The sequence below is a fragment of the Lissotriton vulgaris genome, chromosome 4_1 (assembly GCF_964263255.1).
Source record: "Lissotriton vulgaris chromosome 4_1, aLisVul1.2, whole genome shotgun sequence".
Taxonomy (NCBI): domain Eukaryota; kingdom Metazoa; phylum Chordata; class Amphibia; order Caudata; family Salamandridae; genus Lissotriton; species Lissotriton vulgaris.
Genome location: NC_141691.1, coordinates 1,695,224,792 through 1,695,236,609, shown reverse-complemented (window position 1 = coordinate 1,695,236,609; position 11,818 = coordinate 1,695,224,792). Strand labels below are relative to the sequence as shown.

General features: G+C 51.5%; 1 protein-coding gene across 1 annotated transcript in view; it reads left to right on the top strand.

The window, feature by feature from the left end:
• The first annotated feature begins 2,581 nt into the window (after positions 1–2,581).
• The window catches only part of CALB1 (calbindin 1), a 160,307-nt gene continuing 151,070 nt past the window's right edge, over positions 2,582–11,818 (top strand). Inside the window, exons 1-2 of the mRNA XM_086965978.1 lie at positions 2,582–3,042; positions 3,425–3,501. Of these exons, the coding sequence (XP_086822104.1) occupies positions 2,964–3,042; positions 3,425–3,501 (156 nt within the window). The 5' untranslated portion in view covers positions 2,582–2,963. The remainder of the gene's footprint in view (positions 3,043–3,424; positions 3,502–11,818) is intronic.

The following is an 11,818-nucleotide window of genomic DNA, read 5'->3' as shown; positions in this document are numbered from 1 at the left end:
AAACATGCCATGGCGCGTGCCCGCCAATGGTCACATCCGGCGCGGCACAGGTGTGGACTGAACACCAACAGTGCACTCCGCAACCTCCCTAGGAAATACACCGCTTATGTTCGCGTCACCTTCCCCCTGGGCCGGAAGTTGGAGGGGACAGCCCTAAAAGGGTGGTGCCAATAGAGGAGGCTAATGCAATAAAGCGGCCGTTGCCTCCCAAGACTTGTCCGGCGTCTGTGATTTACAGTCACTGCTTCCCAGTGTGCTTTGCTCCTCTAGATGTTATCCACAATGAGCAGATTCGAGATTAAGATTGCTTCAGTTTCTCTCCACGTGTGCGTCTTTTACGAGCAGTGGCTTTCGACGTGACAGTCTGCTCCATACCGCCCCGAGTTAACGCTCACCACTGACATCTGCTGTGATTTGGTCACGAGCAGTGCTTGAATGTGCAGGTAAAAAGACCTAACAGTGGAACATTCTCAGGATCAGCACCTAACATAAAGTAGCCCCAGATGATGATTGAAACCCCTACTATGTTCACAGGGGTAAAATGTGCATGCCCTGTCAGGTGCTGGGTTTCCACGCTGCTTTAATTTGAAATAGAGAGTGTCAGTACTCCTGGGGAAGAAGTAAAGAGGAGAGTACATGCACTTCTGGCTCGCAAACTGGTACTCTGGGACACTTAGGACCTGTGCTTCTATATTTCCATTTGAAGGGCGGGAGTTACATTCTAGTCAGCCTTTTAACCTTGTGGAAGTCAGCCTTTTAACCTCGCTCTAGTCAGCCTTTTAGCCTTTTGCGGTCAGCAAGTTGTACTCCATGGCACCGGGCACTAGTAAACATTTGTTTCTGCCCATGGGTCAGAGTAAACGTGCTCTGTTAGTCATCACTGATGCGCGGTGTGAGCGAAGCTGGTAATTAATTTATAATGTAATGGGCCGTATACAGCACAGGCTCATGGCTGCTATTACCAGAGCGTCCCAGTGCTAGGATTCTGTGTAGAGAATCCCCTAGTAGATAAATGGAAGCAGTTTAGAAAATCCCTTCAGAAAACACCTTAACACCTGTTATTTGTCAAATGTGCTTCTGTTCATCTGCCTCCGCTCGAGAATGACTTGGGCTGAGCTGCTAATGCGTCGCGATCCATTCCGTGATATCCCAGAGACGGACTTTATACAAACAACAGAAAAGGTCTGCAGGATTGACCTCAGTTTTGTGAATACATAAACTGCGCACACGTCAGGCTCCCGCCTCTGCGGGATGCAAGCGGCTACAGAACAAGAGCCTGGCGTCACGGACCTGGTACTTGTACAGCTCGAGATGCGTTTAGTCATAAGCTGGGCCCCCGCGCTCACCTCCACAAACCAGTTGACAGTGGAATATTCAGCAGATTTTAGTTCTGAACTCCACTGAAATCTGGTCCTGAGTGAGTACAGTGCCTTGGTAGCAGCAGAGTATCGCGAGGAGGTGGGGGTGGGGGAGGGAAGGGGTCCTGTGGCTGAAATGAGTGAGAGTGGTCTCCAGACTTACTCTGACGTGCATACGCCTCTTTCGTCCACTAGCATACGTCCACATCGAGCCGCGCTACAGGATTCGGGGTGAGGGTGGGCGAGGAGTGCACACGGGGCCAGGTAAAGGTGGGAGAGCTGGCGCGTCCTACAGCTGCGCCCGCGCAGGAGGGGCTCGGAGACAGTGAGCGTGTGGATGGAGCCAGGCGGGGTGTGCGCAGCGTTCAGCCCACAGGGGGTATGTAAATGGGACCAGAAAGGGTTGTGCACCTGTTGCAGCGTGGAGCCCACGAGGGTGCGTGGATGGCGCCTGAACGGGTGTGTGCACCCGCCACAGAGTGCAGCCACCATGTGGTGAGCGGATGGAACCTGAAGGGTATGTGTACACGTGTTGCAGTGTGCGGCACACATGGGTGTGTGCATGGCGCCAGAAAGGGTGCCTACACCTGCTGCAGCCCACATGGGTGTGTGGATGGGGCTAGAGTGGGCACCGGCTGCAGCGTGTAGCCCACTGGCGGGGGGGGGGGGGGGGGGGGGGGGTTGTGGATGGAGCCACAAAGGGTGTGTGGACCTGCTTTAGCGTGGAGCCCACAAGGGTACGTGGATGGGGGCAAACTGTGCACGCATCTTTTGCAGCCCACAGGGTGTGTGGATGGATCTAGAACAGTGTGTGCAAAACTGCTTCTGCATCTACCCACAGGAGGTGGGTGGGTGGAGTCGGAGGGGGTGTGGGCACCTGCTGCTGTGAGCGAGCCAGGTGAGGTGTGTCGATGGAGCCAGAAAGGGTGTGCGTGCCAGCTGCAATGTGCAGCCCACATGGGGTGTTTGGGGGGATCCAGGAGGGGTGTGTGCACCAGCTGCTGCGTGCAGGCCTCTTTGGGGTGGGGTGGTGTGGATAGAGCCAGAAGGGTGTGTGCACCTGTTGCACCGCACGAGGTGTGTGGATGGAGCAGGGGGGGGGGGGTGTACACACCTGCTGCAGGATGCAGCCACCAGGAGGTGCGCGCGGGGCGGGGTCGTGGCCGCGGTGTGGGCGGGGACGCACGGCACGCTCCCTTATATAGAGCGCAGGTGGAGGCGGCTGACAGCAGCGGCGACACTGTGGATCCTCGGTCAGCACTGCGGACAGCTCCCAGCGCACCCGGACTCCCCGCCGCCGCGCAGACACCGGCAGCCGGAGCTCCCTCTCCTCACAGACTCCACCAGCCACCCACGCTCCCCAGCCACTCACGCTCCCTCACAGACACCCCAGCCACTCACGCTCCCTCACAGACACCAACCGCACTGAGGGTTGCCCCAGATCGCATCCTGAGCTGCTTCGTCTCTCAGACGCCACAGTCACTCAGAACTCCCTCACCTGACAGATAGGCACAGAAGCCCACGGCCCCTCGCAGACAGCGCCTGTACCCTCTCACCTCGCACTCCAAACACCGGCCCCTCACACCCTCTCAACCCGACAGCAGCATGGCAGAGACTCACCTGCAGGGAGTCGAGATCTCGGCGTCTCAGTTCCTGGACATCTGGAGACATTACGACACGGACGGTGATTATAGACCTCTCTCTTACCCACACAGGTGGAACAGCAGGTGCACGCGCCAGTTTGTCTGCCCAGTCACTGCTAACTTTAATTTTGCCTCAAACCAAATCAGTTGTGCATTTTATTTATTATAAGGTGTCGACTCTTAAGGCTATGATGTTTACCAGGCGGGTCGTGTATAACAAAGTTCTTGGAGAGGAAATAATTTGTACCGTTTTAATAGATGTGGTCTTGGAATTAAATCATTTATTAGAAGTATTGGACAAAAAGCAACGAGCCAGTTGCGCTGGGTCAGAGGGTAGCTGTGCCGCTGCAGAGCAGTGCGAGTGTGCATCGATCTATGTAAAGTCTTGCTGGGCTCTGACATCCAGTTCATTTTATGTTCTAGGAAATGGCTACATTGAAGGAAAAGAACTGCAGAATTTTATCCAGGAGCTGCAGCAGGCGCGGAAGAAGGCGGGCTTGGTAGGTGCTCACAGTTTTCATAATCCTAACAAGCGAGGTGCGTTGTCTCCTCTAATGCTAATCACTTTATTGCACTGGGTGAACGAATGGGGGTTGTGAGTGGCGCACATTCAGAATTACATCGCTTCTGGAAGCTACACTTTATGCTGGGGGTATAGAAAGTGAAGTACACGGAGATTAATTCGTGTTCACCCGATTACGCACTTCGGTCAAATGGGTGGTCGGGACTGACAGCCGGGTCTCATTGACCCGATCGTTGCACTGACATCTCGAGACCGCGCATCTTGCTTGCAAATTCTTTTATTTTTACTCTAGCATAAACTTGACTATACTACACCGTATTCAAATACTGCCAAATTCATAGCATTGCACGAACGGAATGACCTGTACGGCAATAGAATCGTTTCAGGTGTGTAAATGAGCGCCAAGCTCCGAGTCCACCATCGGACACCGTACCCCACCAGGGAGCACGGAAACACGTTATGCGCACTGAAAAGAGCGGTCTTGGATTTAGAGAGGTCTGTCTGGACCTGCATCCCACGGAGAAGCCTTCTTGGAGGTGGGGAGGGCGGGGCCTCGGGGGCGTTCTTTCCTTGACAGTCCAGAAAGACCTTGGCTTGTCGCACTGTCGAGTCGCTACATTTTCTTACAAGCCCACAGGGAACATCCACTTGAGTATGATAGCAGTCGCGTTTCCATTCCGGGCTGTGCTGTTGTGTTTACTGTCCGCGCCCCTGCGCGACAAGTGTTTCGTGGGTTGTAAACAGGAGAAACTTTGTGAGAGTATGCCGGGCTCTCTACACCGCACGTGACGGGTCATGGTACACTCTACAGGGCTGACTTGCGGTTTATGGCCCGCCGGTCACGTGACGACAGTACTCCTTGGAGGGGTATACTGATTCCTGAAACCCTCTGAAGAATATTAGAAGTATGACGCTTGTACACTATAAGTTCATAGAGAAACCGGGGATGAGGCAGAAAGAGCAGTCAGAGGCAGATGGGAGGGAGGGAGAGGCGAGAGTGCATCCCACTCTAGACCAACGGATAGAATTCAGACAGACTGTCGGACCAGATCAGTGGCGTACCAATAACCCCGGGGATCCGGTTTTGTGTGTGTGGGGGGGGGGGGGGGGTCGGGATTGCTGTTGAGGGCGAGCTCCAAGGAGCCCCTATCGACACGATGTGTAGTGTCCCTCGTGGAATGAACACAGGACATCATTACACTATGCACGGCGATCCCTTAGAGCTCCGCCGCTGTGACAGACGTACAGACAGAAGTACGCACGCGTTTCTCGTGACTGCGTCGGGTTCCTCTTTCCACGCCACTGTCCAGCCCACACATGAGACGCAAGGACCTTCCGTGACGGGGCCAGCAGTGCCAGGCGTTGTACTGGAAATAGAAACAGCGTGTGGCCTGAAGTACAAGTCGTGCAATGGATGGGGTGTGGTGTAGGCAGACCCTTTGGACGGTCAGTGTAGCACGGCGACTTTGCAGATTGCATTGTTAACAGATCAGCCTGACCGGTGTGCCATAAAGTGACTAGTGCAACATGGGGGTTGTATTGCAAGTACTGCAACCTGGAGGCTGAGTAAGTAGTGCAACGATCTGGCTGCAGCTTAAGCCAAGAGGCTGGTGAGCTGTAGTGTAAACAGAGGCGCTGCAGTAGCACAGACTGCGTGCTATAATGCAAGTGGGAACACACAGCACGTGTGTTATGGCATCTAAACAACTTCCTTTGGGCAAGTAGAATGTCTGTGGGCTGCAGCGCGAGCAGCGCAGCCAGTGATTGTACAGTAAGTAGTAGTGTAAAGATGCAATGAGCGGCGAGGATCCCAGCAGGTGGCACACAGCTCTCTCTGACTGTACTTCTGAGAGCTGTTAATCAGATTTCCGAGGCGCCGTCAGTCGCGTGGAGGTGTGCTCCCTCCCTGGCACGCAGCGATCAGTACGCCAGTGACCAGATATGGACCGCGCCACCCGACCCCTACTACTGCCCCCTGAAGACGGGCTTCGGGAGAGGCCGGCTCTGGCGGATGGCGCCTGCGAGAAGTCGACGCATCGGGCCCCAGGCACCCCCCCTCTGTGGGGCGAGGTGCGCTCCCCACAGCCTGAAATATTGATGGCGGGCGCCGCAGGCTGGGCCGTTTCATGTCCCACACACCGCAGAACACAACTTGTTGCCGGGGGGAGCAGGATTAATTGGCTGTCAGTACAAACACTCTCGAAAATACCACCGAAAATGCGGGGTGTGTGAGCATGCGGCTAATTGAGCGCGGCTCTGCGGGGGGTTGGATGTAGGTCACGCGCAGATATCTTTAAACAGGGTAGTAGATGCCAGTTTGTGTTCAGTGGTAGTGCGAGGCCGTGCAGTGCTGGAGCCCCACCACGGATGTGCGCCATGGACTCATCGTCCTGCCCCCCCCCCCCCCCCCCCCCCCCCCCCGCAGGGGACACTTTTACTCACCAATGAGTTTTTACCTGTTGAGTTCCCACGTCTTTCCGACGCGTTCACTTCTCACCTGAGGCACCACATCACTGAGACGCATGGATAACTAGCATGGCAAACAGGTGTAACACCAAGGTCGCACGTGAGGGGGTGCCCGCGGGGGGGGGGGGCTGTGTCTTCACAAGTTTGAAGCAGCAAAGCTTGACCCTGCATTTGGGAGGCGGTTACACATGGGGTTGCGTGTCGGGGCGTCAAAGTAAGGGCTCTTATCTCACAGGCACCAGTTTGTGAAGGAGCATCTTTAAGGGGGCTGCGCACAGGGCCGCGAGGGTGGGGGGAGGGCTCTTCACACATAAGCACCAGATGATCTGTGTATGTTTGTGGGGTGGAAGGCAAGCATGTGCACGCATACACCAGGGGGTGACGCCACGACCCTAAGGTGACTGCACACTGGAGGGTGTTGATGAGTATGTCTGGACTCCAATATACCTAGGGCCTAGAAGTTGGTAGTGCACCCTTGTGGTGGTTCCACGCATAGGTGGTGTATGCGCTCCACACACATGCACCACTGGATGCCACTTGACCCGAGGGGCTTGGATGTACATACCACTACACCAGAGATGGACCCGACCTGTTATCCGGCAGCAGATGCACACAGAGGGCAGTGGACGAACACGCCGCATTGCACGGGAGCGCAGCAGGTTTACACTCTTCTCACACCTACAATCTACTCTTGCCTGCCAGCATGAGCTCTGTGCTGACAGTCACTGACCAGTGGACCCCAGGCACATGTACAGCACACGCATGGTTGGCGCGAAAGCTTCTCTTCCTCGCATACCCTCGACTGCGGCTATTCGGTCCTGCGAGCTCTGCCTCCTGCATTCCCACAAGTCTCGCGATATTATTCGCTGGACATAACCTAGGCGTTTGGATAGTGGGCGCGATCTCTCGAGTGCCTGACATCTGATCTCACAGACTCAGTGTCCCCCGACACCTCTTTGGGCTGCTTTGGGCCTCTGAGACGCCTTACCGTGGGCTGGAGGCCTGGGGGCTCATGACTGCACACGTCAGCGGTTGTGGTGTGTTCTTTGCTCCGATTTCAGGGGCCTCCGTCCTGTTATTTAGTTCCCTGTGGTGCCTCGCTGCCCCAGCTGTGATTCCTAGCTGAACCTTTTAATTATTCATTGTTTCTTCTGCGTGTCTTGATTTTGAGCCCCGCCTTGTGAGCATCACAGTGTCACTGATTCAGGCTTGTTCGAGATGAGAGCATATTTCCGACCACTGACTCTACGCCCCCTCCCCTCATGCATTTCCCGTATTTGATTGGCATCCAGAGACAGGCGTTCCAAATAGTATAGGATTGAAACAACAAAGCTTGTCTCCTGTGCACTGCTTGGTTTTTGATGGTACAATATTATCAGGTTTTATTTATTGACTATATAAACCAGCACGCAACTGCCATGTCTGCTTCAAAGCGCTAGGACCGAAAGGATGCAAGCAGAGAATGAAACGTGTGCGCCTCAGACCTCGCCAGTGCCTTTTAAGGTCTAGGGCCCTGCAGAGGAAGGGAGGGAGAGTTCAGGAGGTTGGAGCCTCGTGTGTGGGTGATCCGCCCGCAAAACGCTTCTACGTCACAGGGGGCAGTTGTTGCTGAGAAGCTGTCAGACCCCTTTCGGGTATGGGGGCTACAGGGCAGATAGGGGCTAATGCCCCCCAGCCATGGTGGTTGAGGTCTTTTGCTACTGGTGTCCAAAGTTGGCAAAGTACAGCAATGTCCACTCTTGGCTCAGAGGGTAGCGAGCAAGAGCAGGTACAGGGAGGCAAGAGCTCAGAACTCGACAATCAGCCACAGACACAATAAAGGATTGCCCTACTCACTGCTAGTATTTTGAGTAAAAGTTCTTTAATCTCGCTGCATTTCTCAATACTACACTGCACAATCAGGGGATGCAATAAAGGTTTACACATCTGTTTGTGATCCTAGGTGCTACACCCTTCAGTGTCCACCCACACTGAGTTCCTCAGTGGCCATGGCCCCTGGCATCTAACGGAGAACATTGTGCTGGCTAGGCTCAGGGGCAGTCACCCAGTCATCCCCAGGGCACACACGCACCCAGCAGTTCACTTCACTCTTCTCTTCATGGAATATTGGATTGGAAAAAGCCTTAGGCGATGCATCAGGCCTCAGCCCAATTCTAAGTCTTCCTTTCATACACAGTTCTTATGCCCAGTATTTATCTACTGTTGGCAGTCGGAGTCCCGTTGGGTGTAGGAATGATGCATGTAGCAGTCGTGGGGGTTCAAAGGTGTTGGGGCATAGTGGCAGCCTCACTAGGAATGTGAAGACTGCGAGGATCACGTTTTCTTGTCTTTAACAATTGTCCCCTGCTTAGTCCAGGTGCAGAAGGGACGTGGGCTTGGTCGGTGTGACCTGTGGGCCACTCTTGACCTCACAAATAACAAAGGCAGTTGCCTCAGTGTTGATGCAGCACACAGGCTTCAAAGTTGGCAGTGGTAGCCCTAGTCTTTCAGTGGTGTCAGACTGTTCATCTCACTTGAGCTTAATTTCAGTAAAATACCTTATGTGGTTCACAATGAGAAGTGTTTAGAGAGACCAGGGAACGCGTTCCACTCACAGGTCACTCCTGATTTCACTCCCTGGCAGTCTCTCTCTTTGGTCATTCCCCACACTGGAAAAATGCCAAGCCTCTCCTACTGGATAGCCACTCTTCCTCCAGGGACAGGCACACATCATTCCTCTGTCTGCAAGAAGGCAGGCTTCTATGTCCCTAGCAGGCCCTCAGCTCCTCCAGCGCAAACTGCAGATCTCAGGCCAAGTGCCCCCACCTCTGGGAGACTGGCTGTCATGCAGTCCTTCAAGTACTCTTTGGATGTCTCCCTTCCCTGGTCACGAAGAACTTGGAAGTGGAACAAAGTGGGGTTGTTTGTGTCCCACATTTATACACATCTTCCAGATAGGAGATGTGGATCCACTGCCTACGGTGTCAGAAAGGGTTTGGCTTGGTTCTCTTCCAAATGTTGTTTTCCGACTGGTGTCTAAACATAGCCACTCAGCAAAGTGATGGTTCGTTCAGCTGGAAGCATTATGGCTGGGTCTGAGCAGGAGTATCTGAAACATGGGTACAATAAAGTGTGAGTTTTCTGCGTCCGGCTGCTATCACCTTCCTGAAGCAGTGATAAGACATATGGAAGGGGAGGCCCTACCTAGAAACCTCCTCACCTTGAACAACAGAAACTGTAGTCCCAACCCACCACTGAGACATCTACAAAATGCAGTACTCATGGAGAACTAATGAGCAGCTCTTTGCTAACAAAGACCACATGGAGTTTCTTAAGTCAGCTCTGTCTCCCCCTCCTCGCTTCAGTGTCTGGGCCTCCACCCTTCAGCCACTGGAAGGAAGTCAATGCACACACATTGTCTGTTGAAGCTGTTCGTCCTTATCCTCCAAACTCCGATCTCTACACAACAGAAGCCAGTAGACCACACTCTCAATAACACTGAGATAAAAGGTCTGGTCACACTAGAAATTCACAAAACATGGTATGCAGTCACCACCCTTATTTCTGATGAATGGAGGGCAACACCAGTAGTCCACTGCCTAGTATCAGTCAACACTTTGTACATCCCTGTAGATCAGCTCCTCCAAGTCACAGGACAGATGCTGGGCCTCGCATTGTCAAGGGTAAGCTGAGGCCTCTTCACTTACATTAGATTAGGGTTACATCAGAGCCAAAATATAAGTCGCATACCAGTTTCATAAACACTCTGGCACTCAGAGTAGGGGCACTTGCTCTTTAACATGCATGAGACATTCCTGTCCCGTTATAAGTTAACCATAGACATCAGGTGTTCGTAGCGTTGGCAGTGTCTGATGAGATACTGAGGTTTGTGTCCAAGTATCTCTTTGTGCTATAGGCATAAGATTTACAAGTCTGAGTGGCCCAGATCCATTTCATCTCTTTCATAGCTGGAGTGATGGGGCCTGTTCCGCCCATTCCAAAGATAGGTCAGAAAGCATGGATTTGAACTTCTTGGAGATTCATGATTCTCTATTCCGGGAGCCCAGTGTGTATGGCGTGCAATAAACCTGCTGCATATGTTATCCCCACCTCTAGTGCTAGCGCTGCCTGAGGCGGTAGCAGTAGCAGAGGGAGCAGGCATTTTTGCTATTGGCATCTATGTGCAGGAGGAAGGGAATGGGTGCAATAGAACATAGAGCTGGCGGACGTTCCCTCATGGGCTGGTGGGATCCAGTAGTTATGATGACTGCCCTAAAAAATGAGTAAGTTATTTCTGGAAGAGAACCACACAAAACAATTCTTAACCCCTTCGCTGCGGCGGCTATTCTGCCGCAGCGCTAAGTGGGGGGAGCACCACCCCATCCTCTGGATTCCGAAGCCTCAATTTGTCCGGACCTTGAAATACTTGCGTACTGGCTCTAGAAGGTGGTCCCCCTTACTTAAATAGTTCAATGAATCTTAAGTGTGTGGAAAATGTTTTTTTTTTCTAGAAATCTTTCAAAAACTCAAAAAAGCATTATGGTGTTTCTTGCCTATGGTATCTCTTTGGGCAACTCTAAGCAGACCCTCCAGGATTTCGTGACTTGGAATAAAATTGCGAAATCAGCACTTAAAAAAAATGCTATTTTTACGAAAGTGACAGCAACATTTGAAGGTAGTACGCCTTTGAGGAAGGAAAACACGGATATGTGTGCACGAGCCAAATTTGTGATTCTCAACCACTTAAATAGCCAAAATTTGAAGGGAGGCAACCCTGGAAAACATAGGAGTTGCAAAGATAAGATGTAATTTTGAAGCTGCTGTTTTACAACTATAACACTGGATTCGTATACTTAGTAAACCAGAGGTGACGAAAACAGTGGAAATAAAGGAAACCAGTGTAAAACTAAAACAGCAGAATACGCAGTGAATTTTCAAGAAGTATGCTGATAACATTATTATTGAAATTTTGAAATACCATTTAAAATTACGCTATAGCTTCCTTTAAACAGGCAAATCAAATGAAAATTAAATAAAATCATTGTTTTTCAAAATACTTAAATGAGTGTGCAATCACAAAATATTTAGTTTTGTTGACAGTATTCAAAGAGGCCTGCTTGCATTTTTGCATTAAAGGTGACCACTTGCTAGTACATTTATTTAAGGCCAAAAAGAGGCAGAACAGACCACATACTCGCTTATTGTGTGAAAAAGACTGCTTTATTGAAGTCAGGTGCCCATCACATAACCAAGCTGCAGGCCTTCGCTTTACAAAACCACACCTCACTATACAATACTTCACCTACTTCCACCTACCAACAACCTCTAACACTCCTGCCCCCACTGACATTTTTATCTTGCAACTGTAACTCCTACCCTGGCATTGAACTGTTAACCTTTATATCCATTAACATTTTAACCTCCATCTAATAACATCTTACTATCCTAATTCTTAACTTGTAATTTGTTGCTTCCTTGTTTAACTTTATTACCGCCCCCAATATCCTGATCCCCCTATGTTCACAACCATCACCTTAATGTGTAAGCACAGTAATTAAAACTGCCCCACCACCTAAACCTGCTCCAAGCGACAAACAAATACAACCCGCCCCACGCACCTCCCAAGCTGTGACAAAAAGAAAGAACCATAGGAACTGGCACCGGATGTGAGGGGAAGAAGCACTTGCTGGTTTGACGGCCACCGTGTCACCAACAAAATGGTGCCTACCATTATAAAATGCTATTGAAGACAAAGGTCCTTAGCTTTCCAGAATCAAACAAAAGAATAAAATATAGGCCATAATAGGAGACTATATTCAATCACTACCCAGCCGGACAGGATGTTTATT